This window comes from Meles meles, chromosome 18 (assembly GCF_922984935.1).
Source record: "Meles meles chromosome 18, mMelMel3.1 paternal haplotype, whole genome shotgun sequence".
In the NCBI taxonomy this organism is placed as follows: domain Eukaryota; kingdom Metazoa; phylum Chordata; class Mammalia; order Carnivora; family Mustelidae; genus Meles; species Meles meles.
The window spans coordinates 58969428-58985699 of NC_060083.1; the positions used below are offsets into that span (position 1 = coordinate 58969428).

The 16272-nt window shown below is 62.5% G+C and overlaps 2 protein-coding genes across 5 annotated transcripts in view; one reads left to right on the top strand and one right to left on the bottom strand.

Annotated features, from left to right (window-relative positions):
* Positions 1–56: 56 nt before the first annotated feature.
* RECQL5 (RecQ like helicase 5) overlaps positions 57–16272 on the bottom strand; it is a 35061-nt gene continuing 18845 nt past the window's right edge. Inside the window, exons 8-20 of one of the 2 annotated variants that reach the window (XM_045983766.1) lie at positions 4192–4410; positions 3843–3942; positions 3685–3721; positions 3505–3563; positions 3344–3417; positions 2885–2978; positions 2483–2617; positions 2067–2184; positions 1652–1799; positions 1412–1502; positions 982–1206; positions 730–799; positions 57–632 (exon numbers count right to left, since the gene is read on the bottom strand). In XM_045983766.1, coding sequence (XP_045839722.1) covers positions 532–632; positions 730–799; positions 982–1206; positions 1412–1502; positions 1652–1799; positions 2067–2184; positions 2483–2617; positions 2885–2978; positions 3344–3417; positions 3505–3563; positions 3685–3721; positions 3843–3942; positions 4192–4410 — 1471 coding nt within the window. In that variant the 3' untranslated portion in view covers positions 57–531. Of the gene's footprint in view, positions 633–729; positions 800–981; positions 1207–1411; positions 1503–1651; positions 2185–2482; positions 2618–2884; positions 2979–3343; positions 3418–3504; positions 3564–3684; positions 3722–3842; positions 3943–4191; positions 4411–16272 lie in introns of both variants that reach the window. The other variant, XM_045983765.1, reaches the window with a different exon arrangement.
* On the top strand, positions 6160–15027 carry SMIM5 (small integral membrane protein 5). 3 transcript variants are annotated; one of them, XM_045983767.1, is made up of 4 exons: positions 6160–6826; positions 12652–12863; positions 13290–14579; positions 14830–15027. In XM_045983767.1, the coding sequence occupies exons 2-3, from the start codon at positions 12737–12739 to the stop codon at positions 13385–13387; spliced, it is 225 nt and encodes a 74-aa protein (XP_045839723.1). In that variant the 5' UTR covers positions 6160–6826; positions 12652–12736; the 3' UTR covers positions 13388–14579; positions 14830–15027. The 3 variants fall into 3 exon arrangements, with proteins under 3 accessions (XP_045839723.1, XP_045839724.1, XP_045839725.1); XM_045983768.1 differs by having other exon boundaries at positions 13290–13823; XM_045983769.1 differs by having other exon boundaries at positions 12692–12863.

Genomic DNA, 16272 nt, shown 5'->3' on the forward strand with positions numbered 1-16272 from the left:
GAGCAGAGAGCAGGGCCCAGCGGCTGCGCTGCTCCTGAGCTCTGCACCTGGGGCCAGGCCGGAAGCTGGCATCATGAGAGAAAGGGCTAGTGGGCTCAGAACCCGAGGCCGGCAGGGCTCTTCCTGAAGTGGCGCCGGGCCTCGGACTGGTGGCCTCACACTGGCCTCCAATTCAACCACAAGAGGCGGAGGGACCACTCTTTCCTCCTGTTCCTCTGCCGGCAGCCGCCACCCCCACCCCGCCCCCTTCTCGTCTGGGGACCCGGTTCAGAAAGCCCAGCCGAGAGAGGCAGGGAGGCAAGGAGGAGAAGCCCTCAGACCCTGCAGGCAGAACGTGGCCGGCCTCCGGCCTTTGGCCTTGATTTGGGAGGTGACCGGGGCCATCTCCAAATATGGCTGCAAGATACGGACCCTGAGCAAAGATGATGCCCCTGACGGCTGCAGGTTTTCCCCCCTCCCTGGTCCTGAGTGAGGCCCAGGCTGGCCCACAGCTTGGGGGGGAGCACTCAGGCCCTAGCGGGTAGGAGCAGGTCATCTCTGTGGGTCACACAGACCGTGCCAGTCAGCTTCACTCTCGCACCGGGCCCGGCCGTGAAAAAACTGCTTGATGAAATCCTGGGCCTCTTCCTTCACTACAGATTCGGGAAGGGGGAACCTCAGTGAGGGCCCGTCCCCTCCCTGCCACCAAGCCCCGCAAACACCTCCTGGCCTGGTGACGCGGGCACTCACCGCTCCTTCCAGGAGAGGCCTTCTGAGCCAGCGCGTGTGAGAGGTGGCGGGCAAAGGCTTTAAATAGTTCCTGGAGGCAGAGGGCGACGGGAGTGAAGAGCACGGGCCCCGCCCTGCCCCCCACACCAGAGGCCCTCAGCCCTGACCCAGAGGCCAGGCAGACCCCAGGGAGAGAGGCAGCCAATCTCAGGGCTAGCCTGCCCCCACGGTACCCAAGTGTCCCAGGCCCGGGGAGGGCAGAACCCACCCTACCTTGGATGCAAACCTGCCCTCCTTGTAGAAGGGGGTCAGGCATTTGACCACAACATTTGCGGCCTCCTTGAGGGAGATGCCAGGCGCTGGGAGAAAGCAGGAGTCTCGCACTGTGGGGTTCAAGACGCCCGGACTGCCGGCCGAGATGCTGTCCTTGGCCTCGGCTAAGAAGGAGGCGTTAGCCGAGGGGCGAGGCCTCTTCTGAGCCCGGTTCTCTGGCTTCTCCTGTGCAGGACCAGAGTGGAGAGTCACTCCTGGGTTCCCCGTTACGGGCCCCTTCCCTCATTCTGGAAGACTGGGCCCCCTCTAGCCTGTCCTGTCTATCCCTGGGATGTAAGAAGAGACAATTTTCCCCAAACCCCTCATCCAGAGAACAGACACTAACCTGCTCTGCAGGCCTCCTCCCCTGAGGCCTTGTCCCTGTCAGTACCTGCTGGGGTCTGGACCGCTTGCCCCTGTGTGTCTCCTCTGAGGGGGTGGGCTGGCCTTCGGGGGGATCCTGGTCTCTGAGTGTGCAGACTCTGGCCAGAGGGGAGAGCAAGCATGAGCCCTGACGCCACCAGCTGCGCCCCCAGCCCCGGCCCGACAGAGCGCACCCTAGGAACAGCCGGAGCTTCAAAGGCCCAGAGAGCAAAGAGGCGGAGAATTTCAGAACCATCAGGGCCCTTACCTTGGCCTCTCCCTGGTGCACTCCTTGGTCTGGGAGGGCACAGCCGAACACCCCAGGGCTCCGTCCTCCTCTCCTGAGTACTTTTCTGGGGCTGCTGGGGGTCCCCGCACTCCCTCACAGGAAGGGCCGGCACCTTCTGCCCCTGGGGCTGAGGTGAGGGGAGATGGGCTCTTGGCCCTCTGGCAGAAGCGGGCGATGTTCTGCGAATCCTTGAGGGCCGCTGCGGCTAGGAGCTGCTGCTTCTTGCTGGCCCGGGCCTTGGTCCCGCCCTTCGTGGAGGAGCTTTTCACCTTCTCAGGGGAGGACCCCCCACACTGAGCACTGCTTCCAGGGGCCTCTCCTCCGGGCCCGGGGAGGGGCTCACTACAGTCCTCCCGCTGGAGGCCACAGGGCTGGCTGGGGGGCCCCTGCTCACCTCCCCGCACAGGCTGGGGGGCTTGCTCCTCGGCGCACGTCTTCTCCATCAGCTCAGTGGCCGTCTGGAATGAGCAGGAGCCTCTGGGGAAACCAGCTCCCACCCGCTTGGGTTTGGGCTGTGAAGAAGAGAGAGGTTCTGAGCGCATCCCTGGCTGGTCCGGAACGGCTGAGCTGGTGGGCTGGCTCTCGGGAGGGGCGGAGGGAGAGATCCGGCAGGACACTGCGGGGTGAGGGTCAGGCCGAGGACAGAGGAGCTGTGGGGGCTGCAGAGGGAAGCTGGACGGCCTGCCGCGGGGCGCCCCGGGCCAGGGCTGCGGTGCTAGAGAGGGCAAGTGGCCGTGCCCTGGCTGAGGACAAAGGACACAATGCCTTTTCCAGACCCAGGTTTGGGGTGGATGGCAGGACGCTGCTCACCGAGTACACCTGGGAGGCCGGCCGGATGTCATACTCGGTGGGCTCTGGGGGCTGGGCCGGCTCACTGCAGCTCCTGGCAGCACCTCCCATGTCGTAGAGCTGCCCGTCCTTGGAGGCTCTGTGGATCTCAGCCACCTGAGTCAGCGACAGGCAGGGACGCCGTGACACCCACTAGCTCCTGAGAGCCCCAACCCAGACTTTCCAAAGTGGGTTTCGGGGACTTGTGGCTGCAGGTAACTGGACACTGGCCAAGTTCTAGTCCTGACGGGGCTGGCTGGAAACACCTCCAGCTGGCCAGGAAGGGAGGTCAGGCCTCCTGGCAGGGGGCAGGCAGACAGCCTGGGAGGCTGGAGGGGCTATCTCCCCACCCCAGCCCAGAAGTATGCCCTGCCCAGCGCCCACCTTCTTCAGCACGCTGGCCTTGTACAGGTTGGCCGCCTTGGCATTTCGGAACATTGCATGTTCCAGCTCCACAGCCTTGGCCTGGAGATCAGGTCTGAGGGTAGGAATGAGCACGAGGCATCAGCCAGGCCTGAGCCCTCTCTCTGTGGAGCTCCTGGGATTCTCCGTGGGGTCCCTGGAGATGACTTCAGGGCCTAGTGGGCATGACCTTGGGCACAGGGATTCCCACCTGCACCCTAGGCACCCGGGGGCTTACTGTCCAGCAGGTACTGGCAGCCCCTCAGTCCTGGTGAAGCCGCCCCCGCCAGGACAGTGAGATCTGCAGCCACTGGGAGAAGCACAGGTCACAATCTGGGGGAGGGGCGCCCAAATAAGCCAGGAGGGATGGGGGTTCTCGTGGCCTACAAGGAATAGGGGCTTGGGGAAGCCTCTTTGGCCCCTCTGACCCGGGTCACTCACCCATGCGTGGCGCCTGTGGCCTGGTGGTTACTGCTCAGAGCCTCCTCCAGAAGCCCCAGGCAGTGCTCCCGGGCCTACACAAGGGAGGGAAGTTGGTCACTCAAGCCCAGGGTTGGGGAAGCAGTCACGGGGGCCAGTGTGAGGCGCTGTCCACCGCTTACCTTCACAGTGAGGTGGGGGATCTTCCTGCTGGAAGCCTCTTTCAGGGGACAGTCCTCATCTAGGGGGGAGAGGGGTGGGTCCTTCCACTCCACCTCTGCTTTCTGGAGTCCCCAGTCCCCAATGAGACATCTACACCCTAAGAATGGCCCAAAAGCCCCCAGGGACATTTCTGTACTGACCTGGAGGTACGAATTCCTCCATCTTGGAGTCTTTGCCCTGGAAGATGACATGAGGGACCATGAGGCACCTTGCTCAGCTCTAGGACAGGCCCCCGTCCAGCACCAGGGTAGGGGCTGAGCGACTGTGAACAGGGGTCCCAGGCCCCCATCCCCTTCACCTTGCGTAGGCTCATCTGCTTCTGGTAGAAGAGATTCCACTCCCGCTTGTGGGCCTCATCTCTGCCCTCGTCCCCACTGCCTCCAGAACCTTCATCGTACCTAGGGGACAGGCTAGGCGTCAGCAGCCCGGGGCCTGGGCTCTGTCCTCCTGGTACACTTCTCCGGTGGGACACTATTGTCTCTGGCAGCCCGGCAGGTAGGAGGAACACGAGGCTCCCGGCTCCGACACGGTCCACAGGCACAGGGAATGGACGACGGCACTGCGGTGCCTCTGGTCTGGCCTGGGCACGAGGGGGGGTGCCGGCCTATCTGCGGCAGGCCGGGGGCCCCGACTTCACAGCCCCTCACCTGCTGAAGCCCCCATAGCCCCAGCGGCCTCCTTCATACAGCTCAGGGTCAAAGCCGTTCCCCTGGCAAGGTCCGATGCAAGTCTTGTTCCAGCTGCTTCTGTGCTCCAAGGCCTCCAGCTGCTTCCGCAGGGCCACGGGGTCCCGGCAGTGGTCACAGCCCTCGGTGCAGGCAGGGGGCGCATCCCCAAAGTACCTGGCGATGGCAGCATGGCGGCACCTGGCGGAGGCGGCACAGCAGAGGTCAGGGGTGGGGGACCCAGGCAGGCCAGCGTTCATCCCACCCCCCACACTCCGGCTGAGGAGCCCTACGTGTGGGCACCACTCAGTATCTCCCACCTCGCGCTGTCCGAGCCTGGCAAGGCGCCATTTGGTCACCCATTTTACAGGTAACAAGGATGAGGTGAAGGAGCTTTCTCAAGGTCATAGAACATACCCAGTGGACCCAGGCTGTGGTCCCCATTCTGTCCTGCTTTGCTACAGGTTGCTCCTCTAGGTCCTGGCCTCCTGCCCTCTACCGCGCTCTCTGGCGGCGGGGTGCCCTGGAAGCAGCTTCAGCTCTGGGTACAGACGCTGACGCTGCTGCTGAGGCCTCCTCTTTAGGGGAAGCACTGGATGGCTCAAAGCCCACACATTCTGGCCTGTCGAACGGTGCAGGAAGAGCACTGGCTCCCCTGGCCGGGCAGGGCTGGGGGAGATGGCACCCCGAGGCACCATGTACAGCACCCGGCGCAGTGAGCCCTCTTTATGACTCTTTCCCGGAGGCGGGGGATGGAGGTGGCCCTACCCCCGCCTCGGCACTCTGGCCTGCTCTCTCTCTCATGGACCTTCTTTGTCCCCAAGAAGATGCCTGCACGTGCAGCCCGGAGCTGGGCCACTGCCCGAGAGCAGAAACCAGCATCTCTGCGAGCTGGCATCGTACGCTGCTCACTGGTGAGGGCAGCAAGGAGACCAGCCTGGGAAGGAGTCTCATCACATCTTCCGGGGCCTCAACCCTGCCATAGCCCCCTTGCTGCGATACCAGACTGCAGCTATCTCTCTTATGACTCCCAGGATGGGGGCACAGTTGGTCCCTGGGGCAGCTGCAGAGGCCTCCGGAGGGGCCACAGATCTCTCGGGACCCTTGCCAAGGGCCAGTCCTGCCGCGGGAATGTGGCACAAGGTAGGGGAGCCTGAGAGATGGGGCGGCAGAGGCAGGGCTGTCCAGGCGCCACATCCTGGGGACGAGAATAGGGGGCGTCACTCTCTAACCAGAACGCCGCTCAACGTGAGCGCAGCCTAGAGCTTCAAGAAACACTTTGATGAGCTGAGGCCCTGAGGGGCAGGAACCGGAGCAAGAGCGGACGGCTCCACAGGCCCCAGGAAGTGGGGTCTGGCTGCCTCGTTGGAGAATGCCGCTTCCAGTGGCAGGGGACGGCACAGGGGCCCGGGCGGCCACCAGAGGGCACTGTTCCGGCCACTCCTAAATCACCGAGGGACTCCCTCCGTGGCCAGTCTGTGCATCGGCACAGTGGCCGCCTGTCCAGCCTCTGGCATCCAAGTGGTGTGGCTACACGGTTGGCTTCCTTCCCCCCACCCTCCCTCAAGCTCGGACTCACTGGGGTTTTGTGCTCACACTCAAAGGGCTCCATTGAGAGCACACAGATGCGGGCTGGGGTCGGCTCCCGCCCCGCTCCAGGCACAGCCCGGGCTGCTGGGGTGGCACAACCAACCAAATGTCAAAGGGCCCTGCCAGCCACTGAGCTCCGGAGCCCGTCCCTGCTGGCCGGGGCCAGGCGTGCAGAGACGGCCCCAGCAAACACACTCCAGAAAGTCAGATCAACAGGGTCCTCCTTCCTCTCGGGGCTGGGGAACACCAGACACCAGGCACCAGCAACCCACCCCCGCCCCCCAGGCAAGCAGGCTACTTTCAAGTCACCCCCAAGTTCTTTCCCCAGATGCCTCCCCAGGGGGCTGGATCTGTGGATGGGCCGGCAGCTCCCCCACTATTCACTTTCTTTCTTGGAGGGGGCCAAAGGGTGGGACCAGCCAGGGAGTCTCCAGAGACAGGTTGGGGGGATGGGCCCAAAGTGCTCCTAAGGGGAGGGAGGGGGCCAAAGAGCTGGGAGCGCTGTGCAGCCCCCCCCACCAACTCTGCCGCTCAGGTGAAGCCTCCCAGAGGGCATCTCCGCAGGGGAACAAGAGAGCCGACCTCCTCTTTTATCACCTCCCAGCCCAGGCCCAGCCCACCATGGCTTAGCACACACCCGCCAGGACCGAGAGGAAGAGGAGAACAGAAGAGGCGGCTCTGGCCCAGCCAGACCTCCCAGAGGCAGGGCAGCACGCGGGAGTCCTAGCCACCCCCAGAGGTCCCAGCAGGGATTCCCTGGCCTGGGCAGGGGCCGAGCAGGGCACTGCCTCCCTCGCTTTGGTGGCCGCCCGTGTAATCTGACACTTGGATCTCCAGGACGACCAACAACAGAAGAGCTGAGGCCGAGACAGCAGCTGGCTGTCAGCAGCCAGGAGTTCCACACGCTCTGAGGAAGGCGCCCAGCAGTGGGTCAGGAAAGAGGCATTCGAGAAGGAAGGAAGAGGTGGCGGCTGGGCTGAGGACAGGCCCAGGAGGCTGCTGGGCTCCCCGGGATCTGAGTTCCTAGGTGAGTGGTGCCAGTCCCGGATGAGAGGGGCGGAGGGTGTGGGGCAGCCAGGGTCTCCCGCCCCGAGGGTGGAGAGCCACCGTCTACCTCGAACAGAGAGGCTCACGGGGGTGCAATGTGGTCATGGTCTCCAGACAGCCTGTTTAAACGGGGGCTCTCCCTTCTACTGCTGGCAGCCCGGTACGGTGGGGACATGGGCCGAAGCTGCAGCTCTCTGCTCCAAGTGCTTTCCTCCCTGCTCGCTGAGCAGGCAGAGGGGCCCCGAGTGCCTGCTTACTCTGCAAGTTAGTTTAAGCCTGTTCTATTCAGGGGGCTTAAACAGGGGATTTGGCTACCCTGGCTCGGGAGAGGACGGCTGCCTGCCCACTGAGCCTCCCTTTTCCCCAGGATCAGTGCAGAGCCCTGGGTGTGCCTGCTTTCTCCCCGTGGAGGCGGCTCGGGGCAGGGTCTGCCCCGCCAGTTCGTGCCCCCCAGGATGTGGTGGGACCCGCAGCAGCTCTGCCCATCTGTGTCCTGCATCAGCGTGGCAGCCGCCCCCTCTTGCGAGGGGCTTGGCCCACTCATTGCCAGGTGTTCTCAGCTCAGAGCTAAGCCCGGGTGCTCCTCCCTGGGCCCAAGTAGAGTCCCGTGAGCTCCCAAACCTCCCTGAACGCTGCACCAGAAGCACGAGAGCCTGACTCTCAACCCAGGGCGGGTGGAAGAGGGCAACGGTGGTGAGGCCAGTGGAGGACCCCGCCTGGCATTCGGCCCTCTGCCGTGTCACTGGAACGCGGAGCCCAAAATGGCTCTTCGAGTAGCACCAAGAGCAGCCCCCTTGGGCAGGGCCCCATGAACCGAGGCTGCCTGTTCTTCCGGCCTCCCTGTCCCCACACTAGGGTTAAAGTCTCTCTTCTCCGCCCCCCAGATGTTTCCCCCAAAGCAAACAGGCTAGTATCTACTTAGAAAGGAAAACAACAATCCAGGGGAAAGTGGAAATCAAGGATCAGTCCAAGTGTTCTTGGCTCTGCAGGAGCTGTGGGACTTGGCCCGGGTTGGCGGCTGGGGAGACTGAAAGCCCCGCACCCATGGGCCAGGCGTGGCAGAGAGGGGCCAAGCACCGGTTCTGTGCTGGAGGCAGCGGGCAGGGCTGGGAAAGGGAAGGGCGCAGTGGTGAGCCTGGGGTTACCCCTGCCGGCTGGGATCTGTAAGGCAGGTGGGTGGGGAGCAGAGTCCCTGCAGCCGCAGGACATGGGTGGTCGGGGTCCCCTGCACACAGGCGCTGAGCTGGAATAGGGGTGTGATGCGTAGCTCCTTGGTCTGGGAGTACCACCACCAGCAGCAGGAAGGCCTCCTCTAGACCTGGAAAACCCACGAGGTTAGGGAAGCAGGACTGCTCTGGGTTCAAATGTCGACTCCCCACAGCAACTTGGAGCCAAGGCAGAAACGGGCATCGTCTGAAGGCTTGACGCAGTGCCCGGTGGACACCTCCGCCTTAGTGATCAGGCCTCTGGACCCCGCAAATCTGCCACAGCCATGGGTTTGCCTCATCAGGGCTGTTTCCCAAACAAGACAGGACCCGGTGGGGCAAGAGTGGCTACAGGCCACTACGACAAAATGACAAGGGCTGGGAGCTATCAGCACGCCACTTATCAGTCACGCCCAGGCCCGCCTGCTGCCTGCTCTCCTCCACTAAGGGCCTCTGGGGTTGGAGTATCGGTTTTGCCAGGAGGAAGCAGGGAAGCTTCAGTACCCAGCGGCAGCTGTCAAGCCTGCAGGATACCTGCCTGCTCTGTCACAAGGTCCTCTGTGCCAGGAGATGCCACACAAAGGAACGTTTTCTGGTCCCTCCAGCTCTGCCAGCCTTCACCTCTGCCAGCTCACTTCTCCCTGCATGCGCCGCCGCTGCAGCCACGGAGCACCCTCCAAAGGCTCCAAGAAGGGCCATGCAGACGGCCAAGGCTGCTCTCCCTTCCTGGGGCCGCGGGAAGCCACTTGCTTTGGCTGCCTCCAACCGAGGCACTTCGGAGCACAGGGCTGGGATGACTCTGATTTCCCTGGTTCGCTGGCAGGAAGCAGTTTGGGAAGGAGAATGGATGACCTTCCTATCTTCTTGAGATAGGCCAGAAAGATACATGCGATCATCAGTACCTGCTCTGGGCTTCCCTGTCTTCCTCCCTCCAAACCTGTGAAGGTAAAAGGGACAAGCAGCAGCCAGCCTCAGGGCACCCACGCTCCCCAGGTCACAGCCGGGAACACTTACAGACCAGGACGCCCTACAGAACAACGGCCGAGGAAGAGACGGCACGGTCACCTGACGACGGCTGGTTATATCGGGCACCAGGCATCAGGCAGGCCCCAGCCTCGCTTTAAATAGCCGGCTGGGAAGAGCGCCTGCGACGTGCTGGAATGTGCCTCGCCCTCTTAGGAGAACAAGGTCCCCCAGCTCCCACAGTCCCCACTAAGGTTTATTGTGCTCGAGGCCAGGGTGGAAATGGCAGAATGTCAACTGAAAAAACAAAGGGGGTTCCCTGTCAGCTTTGGGGCAGAACCTCAGGTGTGCAGTGTCCCGTTCCCGATCACAGCCCAGAGAGAATCAGGGAGCAGCCCGGGGCGAGACCCTAGGGGCTGGTACGGCTTGTTAAATCAGCTCACCAGAGGCCCTGGGCACAAAGGCACAATACCATCCATGGCCACAGCCATGGCCTCCCCCTGGTGTGGACTGGCATTCCTCCCGGAGCGGGGCGCAGGTCCCCGGGATCGGACGCTGCAGCATCCTGACGTCACAACGCTCGGAAAACGGCCAACTTCAGAGCTGAAGCTTCTAACCAACGATGCCCACCTTTCTGCACAGCAGAGTAGCCTTGGCCCAACCTGGGTCCTCCCTGTTCTGGAGATCACACCCCTCAGACCCGCGGGTCTCCGTGTTCCGTCTTGCTCACAAGCGGAGGCTTCCCCCTCCACAACCCCTCCCCGGGTCTTTGGACCTGGAAACCCGAGAGAAAGCACCGCCCCAGCCCAGCCGGCCTCCGCCCGCTTCCTCTTTCAAGGAGTCTCTGATGGCTACATTAGGCAATGCAGGCGCAGAGCCAATCAGACTGAAGGAGCCAGACCACACGGAGATGAAGAGGGGAGGAGAAATGGTGCCCAAGTCCTGAGCCCTGTGCGAAGTGTCCCCTGCCGCTCTGCTGGGCACCTCCGTTCCCTCCTCCAGGAATGAGACCAGCAGGCGGGCTACTGCCCCCCCCCCCCCCCCCCGCCGGGAACACGGGAACTGGGGATATCCAGAGAGGCCCCAGAATGAGGAGACCACCCTCCTGGTGCAAACCCACTTCCCTGGTCAGAGCGGGAGAGGCCGCGGCTTGTTCAGTGTGACCAGAGGAGAGGGGCCCTATGCTTGGGGAGGAGTTTGGTGAACCAGAAGCAGACAGACAAGATCTGGCCTTTTGATGATGAGTCCCTTGTGGTTCTCAAAGAACAGGTGTGGCCCCAGCCTGAGGGTGAGGTGCCTGGATAAACGCAGTGCTCCACACTCAGGAGTGTGGAATGGTGCTGGTCACGCAGGGCACACCTACTTCCAAAAGGCTCTGGGGCCCTGGTCTCTGCACCGGGCTTAGTGCATGGGCAGTGCCCTCAGCAGGCCGCCCTGGGAGCTGACTTACCCTGCCAGCCAGAGAGGGCGAGCCGCCTAGGACAGGCTGCCACGAGAGCCAGCATGGGGCAGTAGGGGGCCCAGGCTCCCCGTCCCGCTGCGTGACCGCAGAGGAACCACTTACTATCCCCCGGCTCTGTTCCCCATACGGCAAGGGAAGCAGGGCTAGATGACCTGTGCCATTCGAGGATCCCGTGCCCTTTAGGACACTTGGAAACCGGGATCTTGATCTCCTTTGCAGAAACATGCTGACCCTGGGGTGGGGCGTGAGAGAAGACAGGAGGATCTAACTCCAGGAGCCTCCCACTTCCGATAGGAAACCCGTGACCCACCGGCTGCCCGCTACCCTCCACGTCACTTACACCACAGCTCCTGGCTCCGGCCCACTGCCTGCCTTCACCTCCCACAGCAGACATCCTAGGAATGCGGGACACAGATGAAGGTCCCCAGATAGATACCCTATCTGACAGGATACAAGGGGGTACAGCTGCCCCAAAGGCTTCCTCGATGCTCCTATGGTGGCCAAACCGCCTACCCGAGGGGGATCACATGTGCGGGGCCCCCACGTGTGCCAGGACTGGTGCTGGCCGCCGCTGTGCTCCCAGGAATCAATCCAACAGCCTCGAAAGATGGGCACCTCCTCTCACGTAAAATGAGGAAAAGAAACAGACTGAGACAGAGAGAGACACGTCCATGTCACGGAAGCAGGAAGGAGTCAGATGGCATCAAAACAACGTTCCCTGTGGGGCAGCTGACCAAATGAGGACAGTTACCCTGTGGAAAAGGGGACATGGGAGACACCCGCCAGCTGCCGTCCAGGTCCCGAAGGCCCAGGAGGCAGAAGAGGGGTACAAGTGTCCTATGTGACCACAGGTGGGACCAGCAAGGTCAGGAGGAGGTCCCACTTCCAATGATCAGCACTGTTCCAAGAGGGAAGAGGGCAGGCTGTCGTAGCAGGTGGGAACCCCGCCCCCCATCTCACCGAGAGCGGCTCACGCAAAGGGTGCAGACCAGAAGGAGTGCACGTGGCCAGGAAGGGGGCAGAGGGTTCCAACAGAAGACCTTCAAGGCGGTTCTAAGACGGCTCTACTGTGACGGAAGTCCCAGCAGCGACCGGCTTCCAAGACTGCAGCCATCTCGGGAGAACCACCTGGCCACGGCCCAGGACGAGGCGGCAGTAATTAGATCTTAAGGTCTGGCATGAGCCCCCGACACCTGTTACCCTCTCTTGGATCAGAGCCGCCTTAGGTGAACAAGTTCAGGCTGGGTTGGCACAGGCTGTCCCTGGTCCATCTCTGAAGAGCTCCCGGGCCCCTCACGTCCACTGAAGGGAAAGACACTGAGGGAGAGCGCGCTCCCACTCGGGCTCAGCCTGGACCTTGCCCTGCACCCTGCCAGGCACCCTGAGGAAAAGGCTCTCAGTCAGGGGGCCACAGGGCTGAGTTGCCACATACCTGGGGCAGGGGTAGGGGCAGAGGGGACTCTCCTGGTTCGAGCCAGCAGGGGAGGGGCTGGCAAACCAGCACTGGGACGCCTGATCGCATCCTGAGAGGACCCCCTTGGGTAAACCTGCAAGGACATGGTGCCATCTCTTCCTCCTCAAAGAACAGCTCTAAGTCAAAAAACTGGGCTGGTGGGAGAGGCAGAGGGCCCCAAAGGGGCTCAGACCATCATCCTGTTAGCTCTGACCTCGAGCTGACCCTAGCTAGAAGCCCCCATGTGCCTGCTCCAGGAACCTGCTCCTTCTGCCCCACATATGACAGGACCAAGAGCTCCAGGCTGGAATCCCAAAGCCCAGTCTCCCCGCTGAGAACCCAGGCAAGGCACCTGAAGTCCTGAAGGACCCAGGGGTCACCAGGGGTGCTATGCCAGCCCGAGGTCCCCCCAGCAAAACCAGGAGTGGTGCCTGAGACAAAGGAGTGTAACCGTGAAGTGACCCCACCTCGAAGTCGGGAACCCTGGCCAACCGTGGCGAGCTGACAGATCGCTCCTGTGTCTGGCTGAGCTGGGCAGCCCCCGCGGCGGGGCCTCAGGCTGCCTGCCATCCCCAGCTTCTCCGACCACAGCTGGTATCAGCTGGATGGGGGCTGAGGGCCCCTGCCGGCTGCTGGGCGGAGGGCCCCAAAGGCTCCCTCCCTGCTCATGAGCCCCAGGGGTGCAGGGGTGAGACCCGACTAACTCGTTCCGCGGGCTGCAGGTGGGTGGGGACTCCCGTCACCGCTCCGCACGCCTGACAGGCGCCCAGCAGGAGCCCACAGGAGCCCGCAGGAGCCCGGTGCGCCATGGCAGCTGGCAGCTTTGTGCAGGAGATGCGCTCCATGGGTGAGAGGCTACTGCTCAAGCTACAGAGGCTACCCCAGGCCGAGCCCGTGGAGATCGTGGCCTTCTCAGTCATCCTCCTTTTCACAGGTAAGCTGGGGCTCTCGCTTTCTCGCCAGTGTCCCCGGCTGTTCCTGGCATCCAAGTGAGACCTTGGTGCTGGCCAGAGGGCTGCCTAGGTGTCCCCCAGGCAGAGGAGGAGAAGGAGATGTCCTTGGGGGAGATCCAAGGGACTGCCCTAATCCTCGACAAGCTGCTTTGGTGATGGGGTGGTGCTGGAACCTGGGCCCAGAGGCAGCCCCGCATGCCAACGAGGGATAGCTCGAGCGAAGCTGTGGGCAGCAGAGGCGGCACGAGAGGGAGGTCGGGCCCAGTGGCTGGCAAGGGGACACCCAACGCCTCTCACCAGACTATCTTTGGGCAAAGAGCCAGCACACCTCTGGAGGGGTTTCTTTAGAAGTCGGGTGTGTGTTCTTTCTCTCCGCGAGCCCTTGGCTTCTGTCTCCTCCTCCCCAGCCACCGTGCTGCTGCTGCTGCTGCTAGCCTGCTGCTGCTGCTGCTGCCCTGAGCGCAGAGGCAGGAAGGTCCAAGTGCGGCCCATGACCCCACCGTGAGGGACGGAGATGAGGACGAGACGCTGGAGAGGAGGCTGCCGAAGCCATGATCCCAGGTGCCACCTGGCCCTGCGGCCCGCAGGCCACCAGACCGCGATCCCGTGGTCCCAGCTCCGACCCTGCCCAGGAACCCGCCACCTGCAGCCTCATCAAGGAAACAAGCGCTGGTACAGCCCCCAAACTCTGACCTGCCGGTGAATCCTGGGGGGCCGAGGACGAGTCAACTGTTTCAAACACCGAGTAAACATGAACTGGAACTTTCCCAATCTGCACCTTTTAACAAAACACAGAAGCAGGGTCCCCATACTTAAAAGGAGAACAGCCCGCACCTGTGGGGAGCTGGCCCTCGGGGCCTCCACGCCAAAGAGGGACTTTGTGCACTAGCTACCGGATCCGGAGCGTCCCGCCAGAGGGGCGGCGTCAGTTTTCTGCTCCGGTATTTGTCCGTTTCTTTCCCAGTAAAAGCTTTCCGGTTATGTGTTTCTGGGGCATCAGACTCCCTGGCCCGGGCACTGTGCTTCTGAAGGGCAATGCGCCAGGATGCCAGGGGTGTGGCCGGTGACTGTCCTTTCCAGGCCTCCGCACTCCCTGCACACAGGCAGGCAGGAATGCCATGCAAGAGGGAGCCAGGGGAAGGGCGAGGGTGGAAGTCCTGTCGGCACCAGCTGCTGCTGAGCTCCGGCTCCCGAGGCCCCCGCTGCCATGACGGGGTAGCGCCTGCCCGGGTGCTGGGCTCAGGAGCACCACCCCACAGCTTCCGCCGCCGGTGACTACAGCCTGCGCGCCCCACACTTCTGGAGTCAGAGAAGAGGTCAGGCCCCTCCTGTGCTCCATAACCTGCATCCCGACCCCTCAGTCCTTTCCCCGTCGTGTGCCAGGCTGTCTGGGTGCCAATCCTCATGCCGCCACTCCCCGGCTGCGTGAATGCCCGTTAGTGATTCAACCTCCCCGCGCCACATTTCCTGCCCTCTGAGACTCTGCTAACCCCGGCAGCTACCCCCGGAGAAACTGAGATGACCTACAGGAAGCACTTAGAACAGTGCCGGGCATGGGGGGGCTGAGCCATCGTCACTATGCGCCCGCCCCTCTAAGCAAGAGCAACGTGGACCCATTTTAAAGACCGGCCCCGCCACGATGCACCACCACCGTCTCCCTCCCTTCAGTTTACTTTCTCTTCCACAGAACAGCCCAGGTAGAGCTACCGACCCAGGAATGAGGGCGGGGCGGAGCCAAAAAGCTCTCATGGTACCTCTCCCTCCATCCCCACTGGTCCCCCAGAGCCACTGGGGGTGGAGCTCTGTCTACCTAGAAAACAGAGTGGATCAGGGATGCCAGGCCCGGCTCCCCGCTCCCCTCCATCTCCAGCTGGCAGGCAGGTGTGAGAAACTCTGGCTGGTTTCACTTCCTGGTGTCCACTGACTTGTTTGACGGGTTTGGTTTAGGTTGAAGACCCAGAGAGGAAGTCCTTCCACAGAAAAAAAAAAGAAATTCAAGAACCAGGCTGCACCCACCCTACAAGAACAGGATTCAGAACAACAGTGGTAACGAGGAGCGAGGTGCATGGTGAAGGTCTCGGGTGAAGATCAAGTCGGCTGAAATTCCCTGAGGGCTTATGTGTGCTCTGCCACTGCCTAAAGCATTTTTTTAAAAATGGATTTTATTTGAGAGAGAGAGGGAGAGCACAGAGAGTGAGAGGGAGAAGCAGTCTCCCCGCTGAGCAGAGAGCCTGATGTGAGGTTCAATCCCAGGACCCCGAGATCATGACCTGCACCGAAGGCAGATGCTTAACTGACGGAGCCACCCAGGCGCCCCAAGCCTAAAGCATTCTGATGCAGGTGATTCTGTGTGATCACAGCCGCCTCAGTGCCAAGGGTGCCATTATGATCCCTATTTAGGAGATGAGGAAGTCGAGCCTTAGCGACACTAGGTCACTCTCCTAAATTCAATCAGCTGAAAAGTGGCAGAGTCAGCCGCTGGGCCCAGCCCACCCAGCAGAGCCCCTGCTCACCACTGCTCACCACACCCAGGCCCTGAGGCCTCCCAGCGCAGTGCCCGCAAGGCTCCCATCCCACTATCCTCCATCAACCAATCTGAGATCCCACACCCCAAATCATCTTAAAATCACCTCCCTCTGAGTGGGTGGAGCCCAAGAGGTCAGAGCTAGGGTGGGGCCCAACTAGGTCTTCCTCCCCGAAGGAGAACAGGGCAGGTGGGAGGGCCCCAACAGCTGGAGGGCCCCCAGGAAGGACAACAGTGCGGCAGTCCAGTCCCCTTGTGACTCTCCTTTAAGCAAGTCCCCATCGGTACTAAGAATGGCCCTTCCTGACGGCAGCAGAGGCCGTGCCTCCTTGCTAGCAGACTCTGGCTCCGAGGGCTGGCTGCCAAGAGGTGGGGACCACAGCCCGTTTCTCTGGCATTCTCCTCCTAACTTCGGAGCCCGAGTAAGATGCCATCCCGGCGCTGCTGGGAAGGTGACTCCTCCCCATTTGGCAGCAAACTGGCCCACGCTGAGCCCCGCCACTAAAGGCTCCCCACGGCAGTCCTGGGCGGGCTTCGCTCCCACTCGGCTCAACAAGTCAGGTTGGCTCCAGCGCGAGGGCAGCCCGGCACAGGGCTTCTCCGGAAGAGGGAGGAAGAGGAAGCAGCAAGACCCCCCATTGTGGGAAAGAACAAACAGAGAGGTGCAGCAATGGTGGCCACGGAAGCGGAGGCCAGCAGGCTGTCTGCACCCCGAAGGGCATCTGGCCATCAGTCTCCATTCCTGCCACCAGGCCCCCTGGAACGAGCCACCCCCAAGTCTGCCTGCACGCACCGCTGCACCGACTCCCCAGCCTCGTCGGGTCTCCCGACTGTGGCCTCCCCTCCACGGGAGCCTCTCACTTCCT